Raw genomic sequence first — 13,325 nt, 5'->3', positions numbered from 1 at the left:
GTAGAAAGGATAACTAAATCATACTGTGCCCATTCCATACAGCAATGAGAATGAACAATGTTCATTTATATGTAAGAATATGGATAAACTTCACAAATATAATAGTGAAGACAGACACCAAAGAGGACACATAATTCCATTCATAGTTTATTTAGTTTATTTTTTTTTAATTTTATTTATTTGAGAGAAAGAGTGAGAGAAGAACACAAGCAGTAGAGAGGCAGAGGGAGCAGCAGACTCCCCACTGAGCAGGGAACCCAATACAGGGCTCGATCCCAGAACCCCAGGGTCATGACCTGAAGACAGAAGCTTAACTGACTGAGTCACCCAGGTACCCCCCACTCATAGTTTATAGATAATAAAGTACAAAACAAGGGCAAAACTAATCTAGGGTTAGAGTTGGAAGTCACTCCCCTTGGTGATGGTGGTGGTGGGGGATGTTTCAGTGACCAGAAAGGAGCAGCAGAAAAGGGTTGTTTGGAGTCTGGTAAGGCAGATTCTTCATCATTTAGCTTATGTAAATGCACTGATATATACACCTATAATAAGTGCTCTTTTCTGCATGTATATTTTACTTCAGTAAAAAATTAAAACTGAAAGATAAACCATCCTGGAGTGCCTGGCTGGCTCAGTCAGAAAAGCATTTGACTTGTGATCTCAGGATCATGAATTTGAGCCCCACATTGGGTGTAGAGATTACTGAAAAATAAGTCAATTTATTATTTTTAAAAAAGGAAAAAAAAAGATAAGCCACCCTGACTGCCAGATTATTCAGAATGTAAATATGGATGTAGTTGAGAAAATAGACTACTGCAATCTTTGAGGAAAGGAAATGCCTGCCAATTTTGGATCTGATGAGTTCTGGTGGAGAAGACAAGTATATGGGTGTGAGGTATTTCTGCAAAGTGGAAAAAAAAAAAATCAAGAAAGCCTGATAGTGGATACAAGAAATAAGCAGCTGAGTACAAATTAGAGGGAAGGGAATCTAGAAGGAAAAAGAAATTCTGTCAGACCTTGGAGCTTGAATGATTCCTCTTTGAGCAACATGGGAAATGTTTCTTCTCATGAATCCAATCACAACATATGATTCTACATGAAATAGTACTTATGTAATCAATTACTGCTGTTCATTTGTTTTTAGCTTTGGAATTGGTTTGTGGATAAAGCCAGGAGGTTGTTTAAATTAAAAAACAGAATTTGAGGGGCAGCTTGGGGGTGCAGTCGGTTGGGTGTCCAGGGTCATGAGATCCAGCCCATGTCGGGCTCCGTGTTCAGTGTGGACTCTAACTGGGACTCTCTCCCACACACTCTGCCCTCTCTTTCTAAAATCAATAAATAAATTTCTAAAAAAACAAACCAGAATTTGGAAAGAAAATCTAGTTAAATTTTTTTAAAAATAGAATTTAATTATTTACAATAAAGTACAACCAGAAACAAAGTGTATATGTATCGATATTACTTACATACACACATATATGAATATACACACATATAACCATGCAGATTAGAGGAAGATGATGGAGATGGTGTCAGAGTACCAACTTCATTGTTTTAAAACAGGGAAATTGAGGAATCAAAAAGTTAACAGTTGCATCTGGGACCAAGGAGACAGATGCTTTCACATTAATTGAAAAGCTTCTATTTTTTTTTTTTTAAAGATTTTATTTATTTATTTGACAGAGAGAGATTACAAGTAGGCAGAGAGGCAGGCAGAGAGAGAGAGGAGGAAGCAGGCTCCCTGCCGAGCAGAGAGCCCGACGCGGGACTCGATCCCAGGACCCCGAGATCATGACCCGAGCCGAAGGCAGCGGCTTAACCCACTGAGCCACCCAGGCTTCTATACTGGCATAGGTAAGTATTTATATAATTTAAAAACTGGTTTAATTTAAGGATAATCAGAGGGGCCACATGTCAAACAAGCTTGACGTGTTCCGTGAGTTCCTAGGAAAATCTGCCAATATGGTTCACAGAGCAGAGGGACTTTTAGTTTATGCTAATAAACAGTCAATAGTCAAAGCCATCTGCCACTCATTGTTTACATATTATCTCATTTATGCTTCACAGCCTCCCTATGGAGTAGGTATTATGATTGCCATTTTACAGATGAGGAAATCAAGACTCAAAGAAGTTGAAACTTGCCCATTAAAATAAACTCAGGCTAGCCTTAATAAGCTTCCCCTCTCCTGCATTATTTTGCCTACCCCTGGTATCCTATGGATTTAAGGCTGTTTTTATTTCCTCATCTGTTTATGGCAGGTGTGTTAGGAGGGAAGGATACTTCAGAAAAACAAGTTTGCCACTGTTAGGCATTGTCTATCTACAGACTAATTAGGAGAGCCACATTCTGGAAGTGCTTATACTAGCATTCCAGAGAAGGCAGAAGTGGTGGTGGGGAGGCGGCAAATATGCACAGCAGGGAGTACAACTGCCTTTAAAGGCAAAACAGCATTTGTCTTTTGCTGGGAGGAGGGTGGGGGGGGGAGAAAATCTCTCAATCTCACATAGAATTTCTCTAGAAGGAACAGACATTGGTCACAGAGATTATCCCTGAGGGGGCAGGTGGGGAAATATGGTAACTGGGGGTTTTAAATGAGATAGGGGATTTTTCTCTTGTATTAAAAAAATACCTTGAACTTTTTCTTTTGAATTTTATCAATTTTTTTTACTTTAATTGATATGATCATTAATTTTTCTTCTGTAGCCTGTTAACATGGTGGATTACACTGATTCATTTTCAAATATTAAACTAGACTTGTGTCCCTGGAATAAACCCTGCTTGGTCAGGGTGTATAATTATTTTTATATATTGCTGAATTCTATTTGCTAATATTTTAAGGGCATTTGCTTCTATATTTATGAAGGATACTAGTCTGTAGTTTTGTCTCTTGGTACTATTATTACCTAGGTTTTATATCAGGTTATTATTGGCCTCATATGAGTTGTGAAGTACTCTGTCACCTATTTTCTGGAAGAAATTGTGTATTTGGCTTCAGTGTTTGATAGAACTCTTCAGTGAAACCATCTGGAGATTTCCGTTTTGGCAGTTTAAAAATTATAAATCAATTACTTTAGTACTAACAAGCTATTCAAATGATGTTTTATAATGAATGAGCTGTGCTGGTCTGTGCTTTTAAATGTGCTGGAAGTGGTCAAATGGATTTATGTGGAGGTGTTCCTAGTATTCCCTTATCATCCTTTAATGTCTTCATGGCTTGTGATGGTGCAGGTCTCAGTCTGTTCCTGCTGCTGTAACAAAATGCTACAGAGAGGCTGGCTTATAAACCACAGAAATTTCTCTCTCACGGTTTGGAGGCTGGAAGTCCCAGATCATGGTGCAGGCAGATGTGATGTGATGGCTGGAGACGGCCCCCTTCCGGGTTTGCAGCCAATGCCTTCTCGCTGTACACTCCTCCAGGGGTGGATGCAGGGAAGGATCCATTGGAGCCTCTTTTATAAGAGCATTTAACCCATTCATGAGGAAGTTCTGAACCTGGTCGCCTCCCCAAGATCCTAAGACCATCCTGTTGGGGGGTAGGATTCAACATATGAATTTTGGGGGGACACAAACATTCAGACCATAGCACCCCTCTTTCATTCTCATTATTGGTAATGTATCATTTCTTCATCAGTCTTGCTAGAGGTCTGTTTCAAAGAACAAGCTTTTGTTTTACTGGTTTTTCTATTGTTCTTCATTTTTTGCTTTCATTGATTTCTATTATTATTTTTAATACATTCTTTCTTTTCTTTATTTTGGATTTCTTTTGTTCTTTTTCTGGTTTCATCTGGGTGGGAGTTTAAGATTATCAAGACTTTCCTTATTTGTCTTCAAGTTTACTTATTTATCTCAAGTAATCTCTACACCCAGTGTGGGTGCTAGTATAAGTTTGAACTCAGAACCCTGAGATCAAGAGTCATGTCCTTTACCAACTGAGCAAAAAAGACACCCCAACACTTTCTTTATTTTCAGTGTAATCATTTAATGACATACATCTCCCTTTTAGCACTGCTTTAATGCATCCAACATATTTTGATATGTTCTATTTTAATTTTCATTTAGTTGAACTTTTAAAAAATTGTGCTTAGGGTGCTGTTTTCCAGAGTGGCTGTGACAGTTTGCATTCCCTTAACGGTATTAAGTTCTCTATAGTTGCTGAGTTTCTGTCTGGTTGTTCTATCAACTGTTGAAAGAAGAATACTGATGTGTTCAACTATAATTGTGGATCTTCTGTTTCTATCAGTTTTTGCTTCACATAATTTGCAACTCTATTGTTTGAAGTATATACATTAAAAATGGAATTATCTTTTTTTTTTTTTTTAAGATTTTATCTGTTTGAGAGGGAGAGAAAGAGAGAGCATGGTGGGGGTTAGGGATAAAGGAAGAGGGAGAAGTAGACTCCAGGGTGAGCAGGGAGCCTGACTCAGGGCTCGATCCCAGGATCATGATCCCAGATCATGACCTGAGCCAAAGGCAGATGCTTAAAAGACTGAGCCACCCCGGCACCCCATCATCTTGGTGGATTGACTCTTTTATCTCTATGTCATATCCTTCTCTCTCCCTGGTAATTCTCCTTGCTCTGAAGTTTCCTGAATCTAATAATAATATAACCATTCATGCTTTCTTTTGTTTTTAAAGTTTCTTTTGGGAGCACCAGTGGCTCAGTCAGTTAAGAGCTTGCCTTTGGCTTGGGTCATGATGCTGGGGTTCTGAAATCAAGCCCCACAGGCTCCCTGCCCAGTGGGGAGTCTGCTTCTCCCTCTCCCTTTGTCTCTCCCCACTACTTGTGCTCTCTTGCATACATTCTCTCAAATAGATAAAATCTTAAATAAAAAAAAGTTTCTTTTTTATATCTTTTTCTTTTATTTTAGCCAACCTATAGTATCACATTCGAAGTAAATTTCTTACAGCTTATACCTGGATCATGTTATTTTATCCATTTGGGCAGTATCTGCCTTTTAATTGGTATGTTAATTAAGACCATTTATATTGGGGCACCTGGGTGGCTCAGTCCATTAAGTGTCTGCCTTCTGCTCAGGTCATGATCCTGGAGTCCTGGGATCAAGTGCCACACCTAGCTCTCTGCTCAGTGGAGAGTCTGCTTCTCCCCGTCCATCTGCCTGCTGCTCTGCCTAATTGTGCTCTATATCTCTCTCAAATAAATAAATAAAATCTGTAAAAAAAAATCATTTATATTTAATGATATGTTTGGGCTTAAGTCTGACCCTCTTCCCCCTATTCTTTTAGATCTTCATTTCTCTGCCTGCCCATGAGTCTCTGAAACATTTTTTGTAGATTTCCATTTTGATTTACCTATTTTTCCATTTTTTATTTTTCTATTGTATTTGAGTGTCTTTCTTTTGTAGACTTCTTTTTTTTTTCTTTTGTAGACTTCTTAGTGGTTGCTCTAGGTATTATATTATGCAACCATAACTTATCACCTACTGGCATCAATATTTTATAGGTTGAGTTAAATATGAAAACTTTATCTCCCTTTTTAAAATTTTTCATTTTTAAATTAACATATAATTTATTATTTGTTTCAGGGGTATAGGTCTGTGATTCATCAGTCTTACACAATTCATACCCTCCCCAATGTCCATCACACAGCCACCCCATTCCTCCCACCCCCTTCCACTCTATCAACCCTTAGTTTCTTTCCTGAGATTAAGAGTCTCTTATGGTTTGTCTTCCTCTCTGGTTTTGTCTTTTTTCATTTTCCCCCTCCCTTCCCATGTGATCCTCTGTTGTTTCTCAAATTCCTCATATCAGTGAGACCATAAGATAACTATCTTTCTCTGATTGACTTATTTTGCTTAGCATAATAGCTTCTACTTCCATCCATGTTGTTGCAAATGGCAAGATTTCACTTTTTTGATGGCTACATACTATTCCACCGTGTGTGTGTGTGTGTGTGTGTGTGTGTGTGTGTGTGTACATATACCACATCTTTATCCATTCACCAATTGATGGACATCTAGGTTCTTTCCATAGTTTGGCTATTGTGGACATTGCTGCTATAAACATCTGGGTACACATGTCCCCTCAGATCACTACATTTGTATCTTTGGGGTAAATACCCAGTAGCACAATTGCTGGGTCGTAGGGTATCTCTATTTTCAATTTTTTGAGGAATCTCCTGTTTTCCAGAGTGGCTACACTAGCTTGCATTCCCATCAACAATGTAGGAGGGTTCCCCTTTCTCTTCATCCTCGCTAGTATCTGTCAATTCCTGACTTGTTAATTTTAGCCATTCTGACTGGTGTGAGGTGGTATCTCATTGAGGTTTTGATTTGTCTTTCCCTGATGCCAACTGATGTGGAGCAATTTTGGCCATCTGGATGTCTTCTTTGCAGAAATGTCTGCTCATGTCTTTTGCCCATTTCTTGACTGGATTATTTGTTCTTTGGGTGTTGAGCTTGATAAGTTCTTTATATATTTTGGATACTAGCCCTTTATCTGATAGGTTATTTGCAAATATCTTCTCTCATTCTATCAGTGTCTTTTGGTTTTGTTGACTATTTCCTTTGCTGTGCAAAAGCTTTTGATCTTGATGAAGTCTCAATAGTTCATTTTTACACTTGTTTATCTTGCCTTTGGTGATATATCCAAGAAGAAATTGTTGTGGCTGAGCCTGAAAAGGTTGCCGCCTGTGTTTTCAAGGATTTTGATGGATTCCTGTCTCACACTTAGGTCTTTCATCCATTTTGAGTTTACTTTTTTGTGTGGTATAAAGAAATGGTCTGATTTTCCCAACACCATTTGTGGAAGAGACTTTTTTCCACTGGACATTCTCTCCTGCTTTGTTGAAGACTAGTTGACCATAGAGTTAAGGGTCCATTTCTGGGCTCTCTGTCCCACTGATCTGTGTGTCTGTTTCTGTGCCAGTGCCATACTGTCTTGATGATGACAGCTTTGTAGTACAGCTTTAAGTCCGGAACTGTGATGCCACCAGCTTTGGTTTTCTTTTTCAACATTCCTCTGGCTACTTAGGGTCTTTTCTGGTTCCATACAAATTTTAGGATTATTTGTTCCATTTCTGTGAAAAAAGTTGATGGTATTTTGACAGGAAATGCATTAAATGTGTAGATTGCTTTAGGTAGCATAGACATTTTCACAATATTTGTTCTTCCAATCCATGAGCATGGAATGTTTTTCCATTTCTTTGTGTCTTCATCAATTTCTTTCATGAGTATTCTATAGATTTCTGAGTACCGATTCTTTGCCTCTTTGGTTAGACTTTTCCTAGGTATCTTATGCTTTTGGGTGCAACTGTAAATGAGATTGACTCCTTAATTTCTCTTTCTTTTGTCTTGCTGTCGGTGTATAGAAATGCAACTGATTTCTGTGCATTGATTTTATATCCTGCCACGTTACTGAATTCCTGTATGAGTTCTAGCAGTTTTGGGGTAGAGTCTTTTGGGTTTTCCACATATAGTATCATTCATCTGCAAACAGTGCAAGTTAAACTTCTTCTTTGCCAATTCTGAAGCCTTTTATTACTTTTTGTTGTCTGATTGCTGAGGCTAGACTTCCAGTACTATGTTGAATAGCAGTGGTGACAGTGGACAGCCCTGCCGTGTTCCTCACCTTAGGGGAAAAGCTCTCAGTTTTTCCCCATTCAGAATGATATTTGTTGTGGGTTTTTCATAGATGACTTTTTTGATATTGAGGTATGTACCCTCTTTTCCTACAATGTGAAGAGTTTTAATCAAGAAAGGAAACTGTACTTTGTCAAATGCTTTTTCTGCATCTATTGAGAGTATCATATGGTTCTTGTTCTTTCTTTTATTAATGTAGTATACCACACTGATTTGCAGATAATGAACCAATCTTGTAGCCCAGGAATAAGTCCTACTTGGTTGTGGTGAATAATCCTTTTAATGTACTGTTGGATCCTTTAGCTAGTATTTTGTTGAGCATTTTTGCATCTGTGTTCATCAGGGATATTGGTCTATAATTCTCCTTTTTGATGGGGTCTTTGTCTGGTTTTAGGATCAAGATAATGCTGGCCTCACAAAATGAGTTTGGAAGTTTTACTTCCATTTCTACTTTTTGCAACAGTTTCAGGAGAAAGGTATTAATTTTTCCTTAAATGTTTGGAAGAATTCCCCTGGGAAGCTGCCTGGCCCTGGGCTCTTGTTTGTTAGGAGATTTTTGATGACTGCTTCAATATCCTTACTGGTTATGGGTCTGTTCAGGTTTTTTATTTCTTTCTGGTTCAGTTTTGGTAGTTTCTAAGTCTCTAGGAATGCATCCATTTCTTCCAGATTGTTTAATTTCCTGGCATATAGCTGCTCATAATATGTTCTTATAATTGTTTGTATTTCTTTGGTGTTGGTTGTGATCTCTCCTCTTTCATTTATGATTTTATTCATTGGGGTCCTTTCTCTTTTCTTTTTGACAAGGTTGGGCAGGAGCTTATCAATCTTGTTAATTCTTTCAAAGAACCAGCTTCTATTTCATTGATCTGTTCTATTATTCTTTTGGTTCCTATTTCATTGATTTCTGCTCTAATTTGTATTATTTCTCTTCTTCTGCTGGGTTTAGCTTTATTTGCTGTTCTTTTTTTTTTTTTTTTAAGATTTTATTTATTTATTTGACAGAGATCACAAGTAGGCAGAGAGGCAGGAGAGAGACAGAGGAAGCAGGCTCCCCGCAGAGCAGGGAGCCCGATGTGGGGCTCGATCCCAGGACCCTGGGATCATGACCTGAGCCGAAGGCAGAGGCTTTAACCCACTGAGCCACCCAGGCACCCCTTATTTGCTGTTCTTTCTCCAGCTCCTTTAGGTGTGAGGTTCAGTTGTGTATTTGAGACCTTTCTTGTTTCTTAAGAAAAGCTTGTATTGCTGTCTACCTTCCTCTATGGACCACCTTTGCTGCATCCCATAGATTTTGAACTGTTGTGTTTTCATTTTCATTTTTTCCATGAATTTTAAGAATTCTTCTTTAATTGCCTAGTTGACTCCTTCATTCTTTAGCCTCCATGTATTTGAGTTCTTTCCAACTTGCCTCTTGTGATTGAGTTCTAGCTTCAGAGCATTGTGTTCCGAAAATATGCAGGGAATGATCCTGATCTTTTGGTACTGGTTGAGACCTGATTTGTGACCCAGAATGTGTTCTATTCTGGAGAATGTTCCATATTCTGGAGAATATTCCATGAGCGCTAGAGAAGAATGTGTCTTCTGTTGCTTTGGGATGGAAACTTCTGAATATATCTGTGATCTCCATCTGGTCCAGTGTGTCATTTAAAGCCCTTTTTTCCTTGCTGATCTTCTGCTTAGATGATCTCTCCATTTCAGTGAAGGGGTTGTTAACATCCCCAGTATTATTGTCTTATTGTTGATATGGTTCTTTGATTGTTATTAATTGGCTTATATAATTGGCTGCTCCTCTGTTAGGGGCATATAAGTATTTACAATTGTTAGATCTTCTTGTTGGATAGACCCTTTAAGTATTGGTATAGTGTCCTTCCTTACCTCTTATTATAGTCTTTGGCTTAAAATCTAATTTGTCTGATATAAGAATTGCCACCCCCATTTTCTTTTTATGTTCATTAGCAAGGTAAATCATTTACCACCCCCTCACTTTAAATCTGGAGGTGTCTTTGGGTCTATAATGAGTCTCTTAGAGACAGTATATCGATGAGTCTTGTTTTTTTATCCAATCTGATGCCCTGTGTCTTTTGATTGGGGCATTTATCCCATTTACATTCAAGGTAACTATTTAAAGATATGAATTTAGTCCCAATGTATTGCCTAGAAGGTTACTGCTACTGTATATTGTTCCTGTTCCTTTCTAGTCTATGTTACCTTTAGTCTCTCTCTTTGCTTAGAGAACTCCTTTCAATATTTCTTATAGGGCTGGTTTGGTGATGGCAAATTCTTTTAGTTTCTGTTTGCCCTGATTTACCTCCATTTAAAAAGTCCTTTCACCCATCCTCATTTTATATATATATATATATATATATATATATATATATATATATATATATATATATATATATATATATATATTTTTAAAGTAAACTCTATGCCCAATGTGGGGCTTGCACTAACAACCCTAAGATCAAGAGTTGCATGCACCACTGAGTAAGCCAGGTACCTCTACAATATGCTGTCTTAATTACTTCCTCTGTATACCCTGAGAACCATACCAATGTCATAATTTTTGCTTCATCAAATAAAACTTAGAAAACTCAGAGGAAAAATGTTTAATTTATACATTTTTCCTGTTCTTTCCATTTTTCTTTCTTCCTAATGTCTTGGGATCTTTTTTTTTTCATTTCTATTTTTTTCTTTAAAACTTCTAATTGTGGGAAAAACCACATAACTTAAAATTTATCATCTTTACCATTTTAAAGTATACAGTTCAATAGTGTTAATGTATCTTGCATTATTGTGCAATGGATCTTCCGAACTTTTTCATTTTTGCAAAACTCTATACCCATTAAAAAGCACTCCCCATGTCCCTGCCTCCAGCCCCTTGCAACCACCATTTTGTTTCTATGAATTTGACTACCGTAATACCCTCATATAACTGTTATACAGTAATATTTTTTTTTTAGATTTTACTGTGCTAAAAGCACATATGCTCTATCCTTCTAACACATTTTAAGTGTATGTTATTTTTGACTATAGGTACAATATTTTACGGAAGTTCTTTAGACCTTATTCATCTTACTCAACAAAAGCTTTATGCCAGTTGATAACTCCCCACACTCCCCAGTAACCACCAATCCAGTCTTTGATTTTATAAATTTGACTATTTTAGATACTTCCTATAAGTGGAATCATGCAGTACTTGTCTTTCTGTGCCTGGCTTATTTCACCTAGCATAATGTCCTGGTCCATCTGTGTTGTCATATATTGCAGAATTTCCTTCTCTTTGAGGTTGAATGGTATTCCATGTAGGGAATACATTTTATGTATCAGTTCATCTGAGGATGAACATTTAGGTTGTTTCCATATCTTAGCTGTTATGAATAGTGCTACAGTGAAAATGAGAGTGCTAATCTCCCTTCAAGGTGCTGATTTAAATTCTTGAAAACCAACTGACCATATACACATGGATTAATTTCTGGGCTCTCTATTCTGTTCCACTGGTCTACATGTTGGTGTTTGTACCAGTACCATATTGTTGTGATTACAACACATTCAAAATATAACTTGAAATTAGAAGTGTGATGCCTCCAGCTTTGTTCCTTCTCAGGACTAGCTATTCAGAATCTTCTGTGGCTCCATATGAATTGTAGCATCACTCTATTTCTGTAAAAAATATTTTTGAAATTTTGATAGGTACTGCAATGAATCTGTAGATTGCTTTGGGTAGTATGAGCATTTTTTAAAAAGATTTTATTTATTTATTTGACAGACAGAGTTCACAAGTGGGCAGAGAACCAGAGAGAGAGAGAGGAGGAAGCAGGCTCTCTGCTGAGCAGACAGCCCAATGTGGGGCTTGATCCCAGGACCCCGGGATCACGACTTGAGCCGAAGGCAGAGGCTTTAACCCACTGAGCCACTCAGGCGCCCAAGTTGGGCATTTTAATAATATTAACACCTCTAATCCAGGAACATGGGATGTCCTTCTACTTATTTCACTTCTTTCATCAGTGTTTTGTGGTTTTCAGTATACAAGTCCTTCATCTCCTTAGTTAAGTTTATTCTTTTTTTTTTTTAAAGATTTTTATTTGTTTATTTGACAGATCACAAGTAAGCAGAGAGAGGCAAGCAGAGAGAGAGAGGAGGAAGCAGGCTCCCCACTGAGTAAAGAGCCCGATGTGGGGCTCGATTCCAGGACCCTGGGATCATGACCTGAGCCAAAGGCAGAGGCTTTAACCCACTGGGCCACCCAGGGGCCCCAGTTAAGTTTATTCTTAAGTATTTACTTTTTTAAAAAGATTTTTTATTTATTTGACAGAGAGAGAGTGTGTGCAAGCACAAGCAGAGTGAATAGCAGGTAGAGAGAGAGGGAGAAGCAGGCTCCCCACTGAGAAGAGAGCCTACCCTGGGGCTTGATCCTAGGACCATGGGGTCATGACCTGAGTGGAAGGCAGCCACTAACTGAGCCACCCAGATGACTGTATTTTATTCTTTTTGATGTTACTGTAAACTGAATTTTTCCTAATTCCCTTTTTGAATAGTCCATTATTAATGTATAAAAATGCAACCAAATCTTGTATGTTAATTTTGTATCCTGCAACTTCAATGAATTTATTTACTAGTTCTTTAAGTTTTTAAAATGGACTCTTTGGGATTTTCTACTCTTAACAACCAAGTTATTTGCAAACAAGGATAATTTTACTTCTCTCTTTCCAATGTGGATGTCTTTTATCTCTTTTTATTATCTAATCTGTCTGGCTAGGACTTCTAGTACTATGTTAAATACAAATGGTGCAAGTGGGCACCCTTGTCTCATTCTGGATCTTCTTTCTTTTCCTAGTTTGTTGAGAGTTTTTATAATGAAAAGATGTAGAATTTCATCAAATTTTTTAAAATAAAGATTTTTATTTATTTGAGAGAGAGAGAGAGAGAGAGAGAGAGGTAGAACACAAGCAGGGGCAGTGTGAGAGGGAGAAGCAGACTTCCCGCTGAGCAGGGAGCCCAGTGTGGGGCTCGATCCCAGGACCCTGGGATCATGACCTGAACCAAAGGCAGACGCTTAACAACTGAGCTACCCAGACACCCCTCATCAAATGCTTTATATGCATCTGCTGAGATGATCTTGTGATTTTACCTTTTATTCCATTGATGTGCTGTTGGATTCAATTTGCTGGTAAATTACTGAGGATGTACCCATCTATATTCTTTAGGGGTACTGACCAATCATTTTCTTTCCTAGTGGTGTCTTTGTCTGGTTTTGGTACCAAAGTAATGCTGGCCTATAAAATGAGTTTGGAAGTGTTCTTACCGTTTCAATTTTTTGGGAAAAATGTGAGAAGGGCTGGTACTAATTCCTCTTTAAATGTTTGGTAGAATTCACCAGAGAAGCTATCTTGTCCCAGACTTGTCTTCGTTAGGGGGTTCTTGATGACTGTTTTAACCCCCATACTGGTTATGTGTCTGATTAGGATTCCCATTTCTCCATGATTTACTTTTACTAGGTTATATGTTTCTAGGAATTCATTCATTTGTTCTAGATTATTGTTTGTTGGCATATAACTGTTCATATTTGATTCATTTTACTGATGTCATAATTGTAATGTCTCTTCTTTTGTTTCTGAATTTACTTGTCTTCTCCTTTTTTCCATAGTTATTCTAAGGGTTTGTCAATTTTATTTGTTAAAAAAACTATTTCATTTTTTTTCTATTTTCTATTTTTAAATTTATAT

General features: G+C 37.6%; 1 protein-coding gene across 3 annotated transcripts in view; it reads right to left on the bottom strand.

Moving 5' to 3' along the window:
- The window catches only part of FBXL2 (F-box and leucine rich repeat protein 2), a 164,304-nt gene that overhangs the window by 12,238 nt on the left and 138,741 nt on the right, over window positions 1-13,325 (bottom strand). Inside the window, exon 14 of one of the 3 annotated variants that reach the window (XM_044252770.1) lies at window positions 1,808-3,521. The exons of the other annotated variants lie outside the window; for them this stretch is intronic. Within the exon in view, the coding sequence (XP_044108705.1) occupies window positions 3,300-3,521 (222 nt within the window). The 3' untranslated portion in view covers window positions 1,808-3,299. Of the gene's footprint in view, window positions 1-1,807; window positions 3,522-13,325 lie in introns of those variants that run through there. 3 annotated transcript variants of the gene reach the window in all.

The sequence above is a fragment of the Neovison vison genome, chromosome 6, assembly GCF_020171115.1.
Source record: "Neovison vison isolate M4711 chromosome 6, ASM_NN_V1, whole genome shotgun sequence".
Taxonomy (NCBI): Eukaryota; Metazoa; Chordata; class Mammalia; order Carnivora; family Mustelidae; genus Neogale; species Neogale vison.
This window is presented reverse-complemented; position numbering and strand designations above follow the sequence as displayed.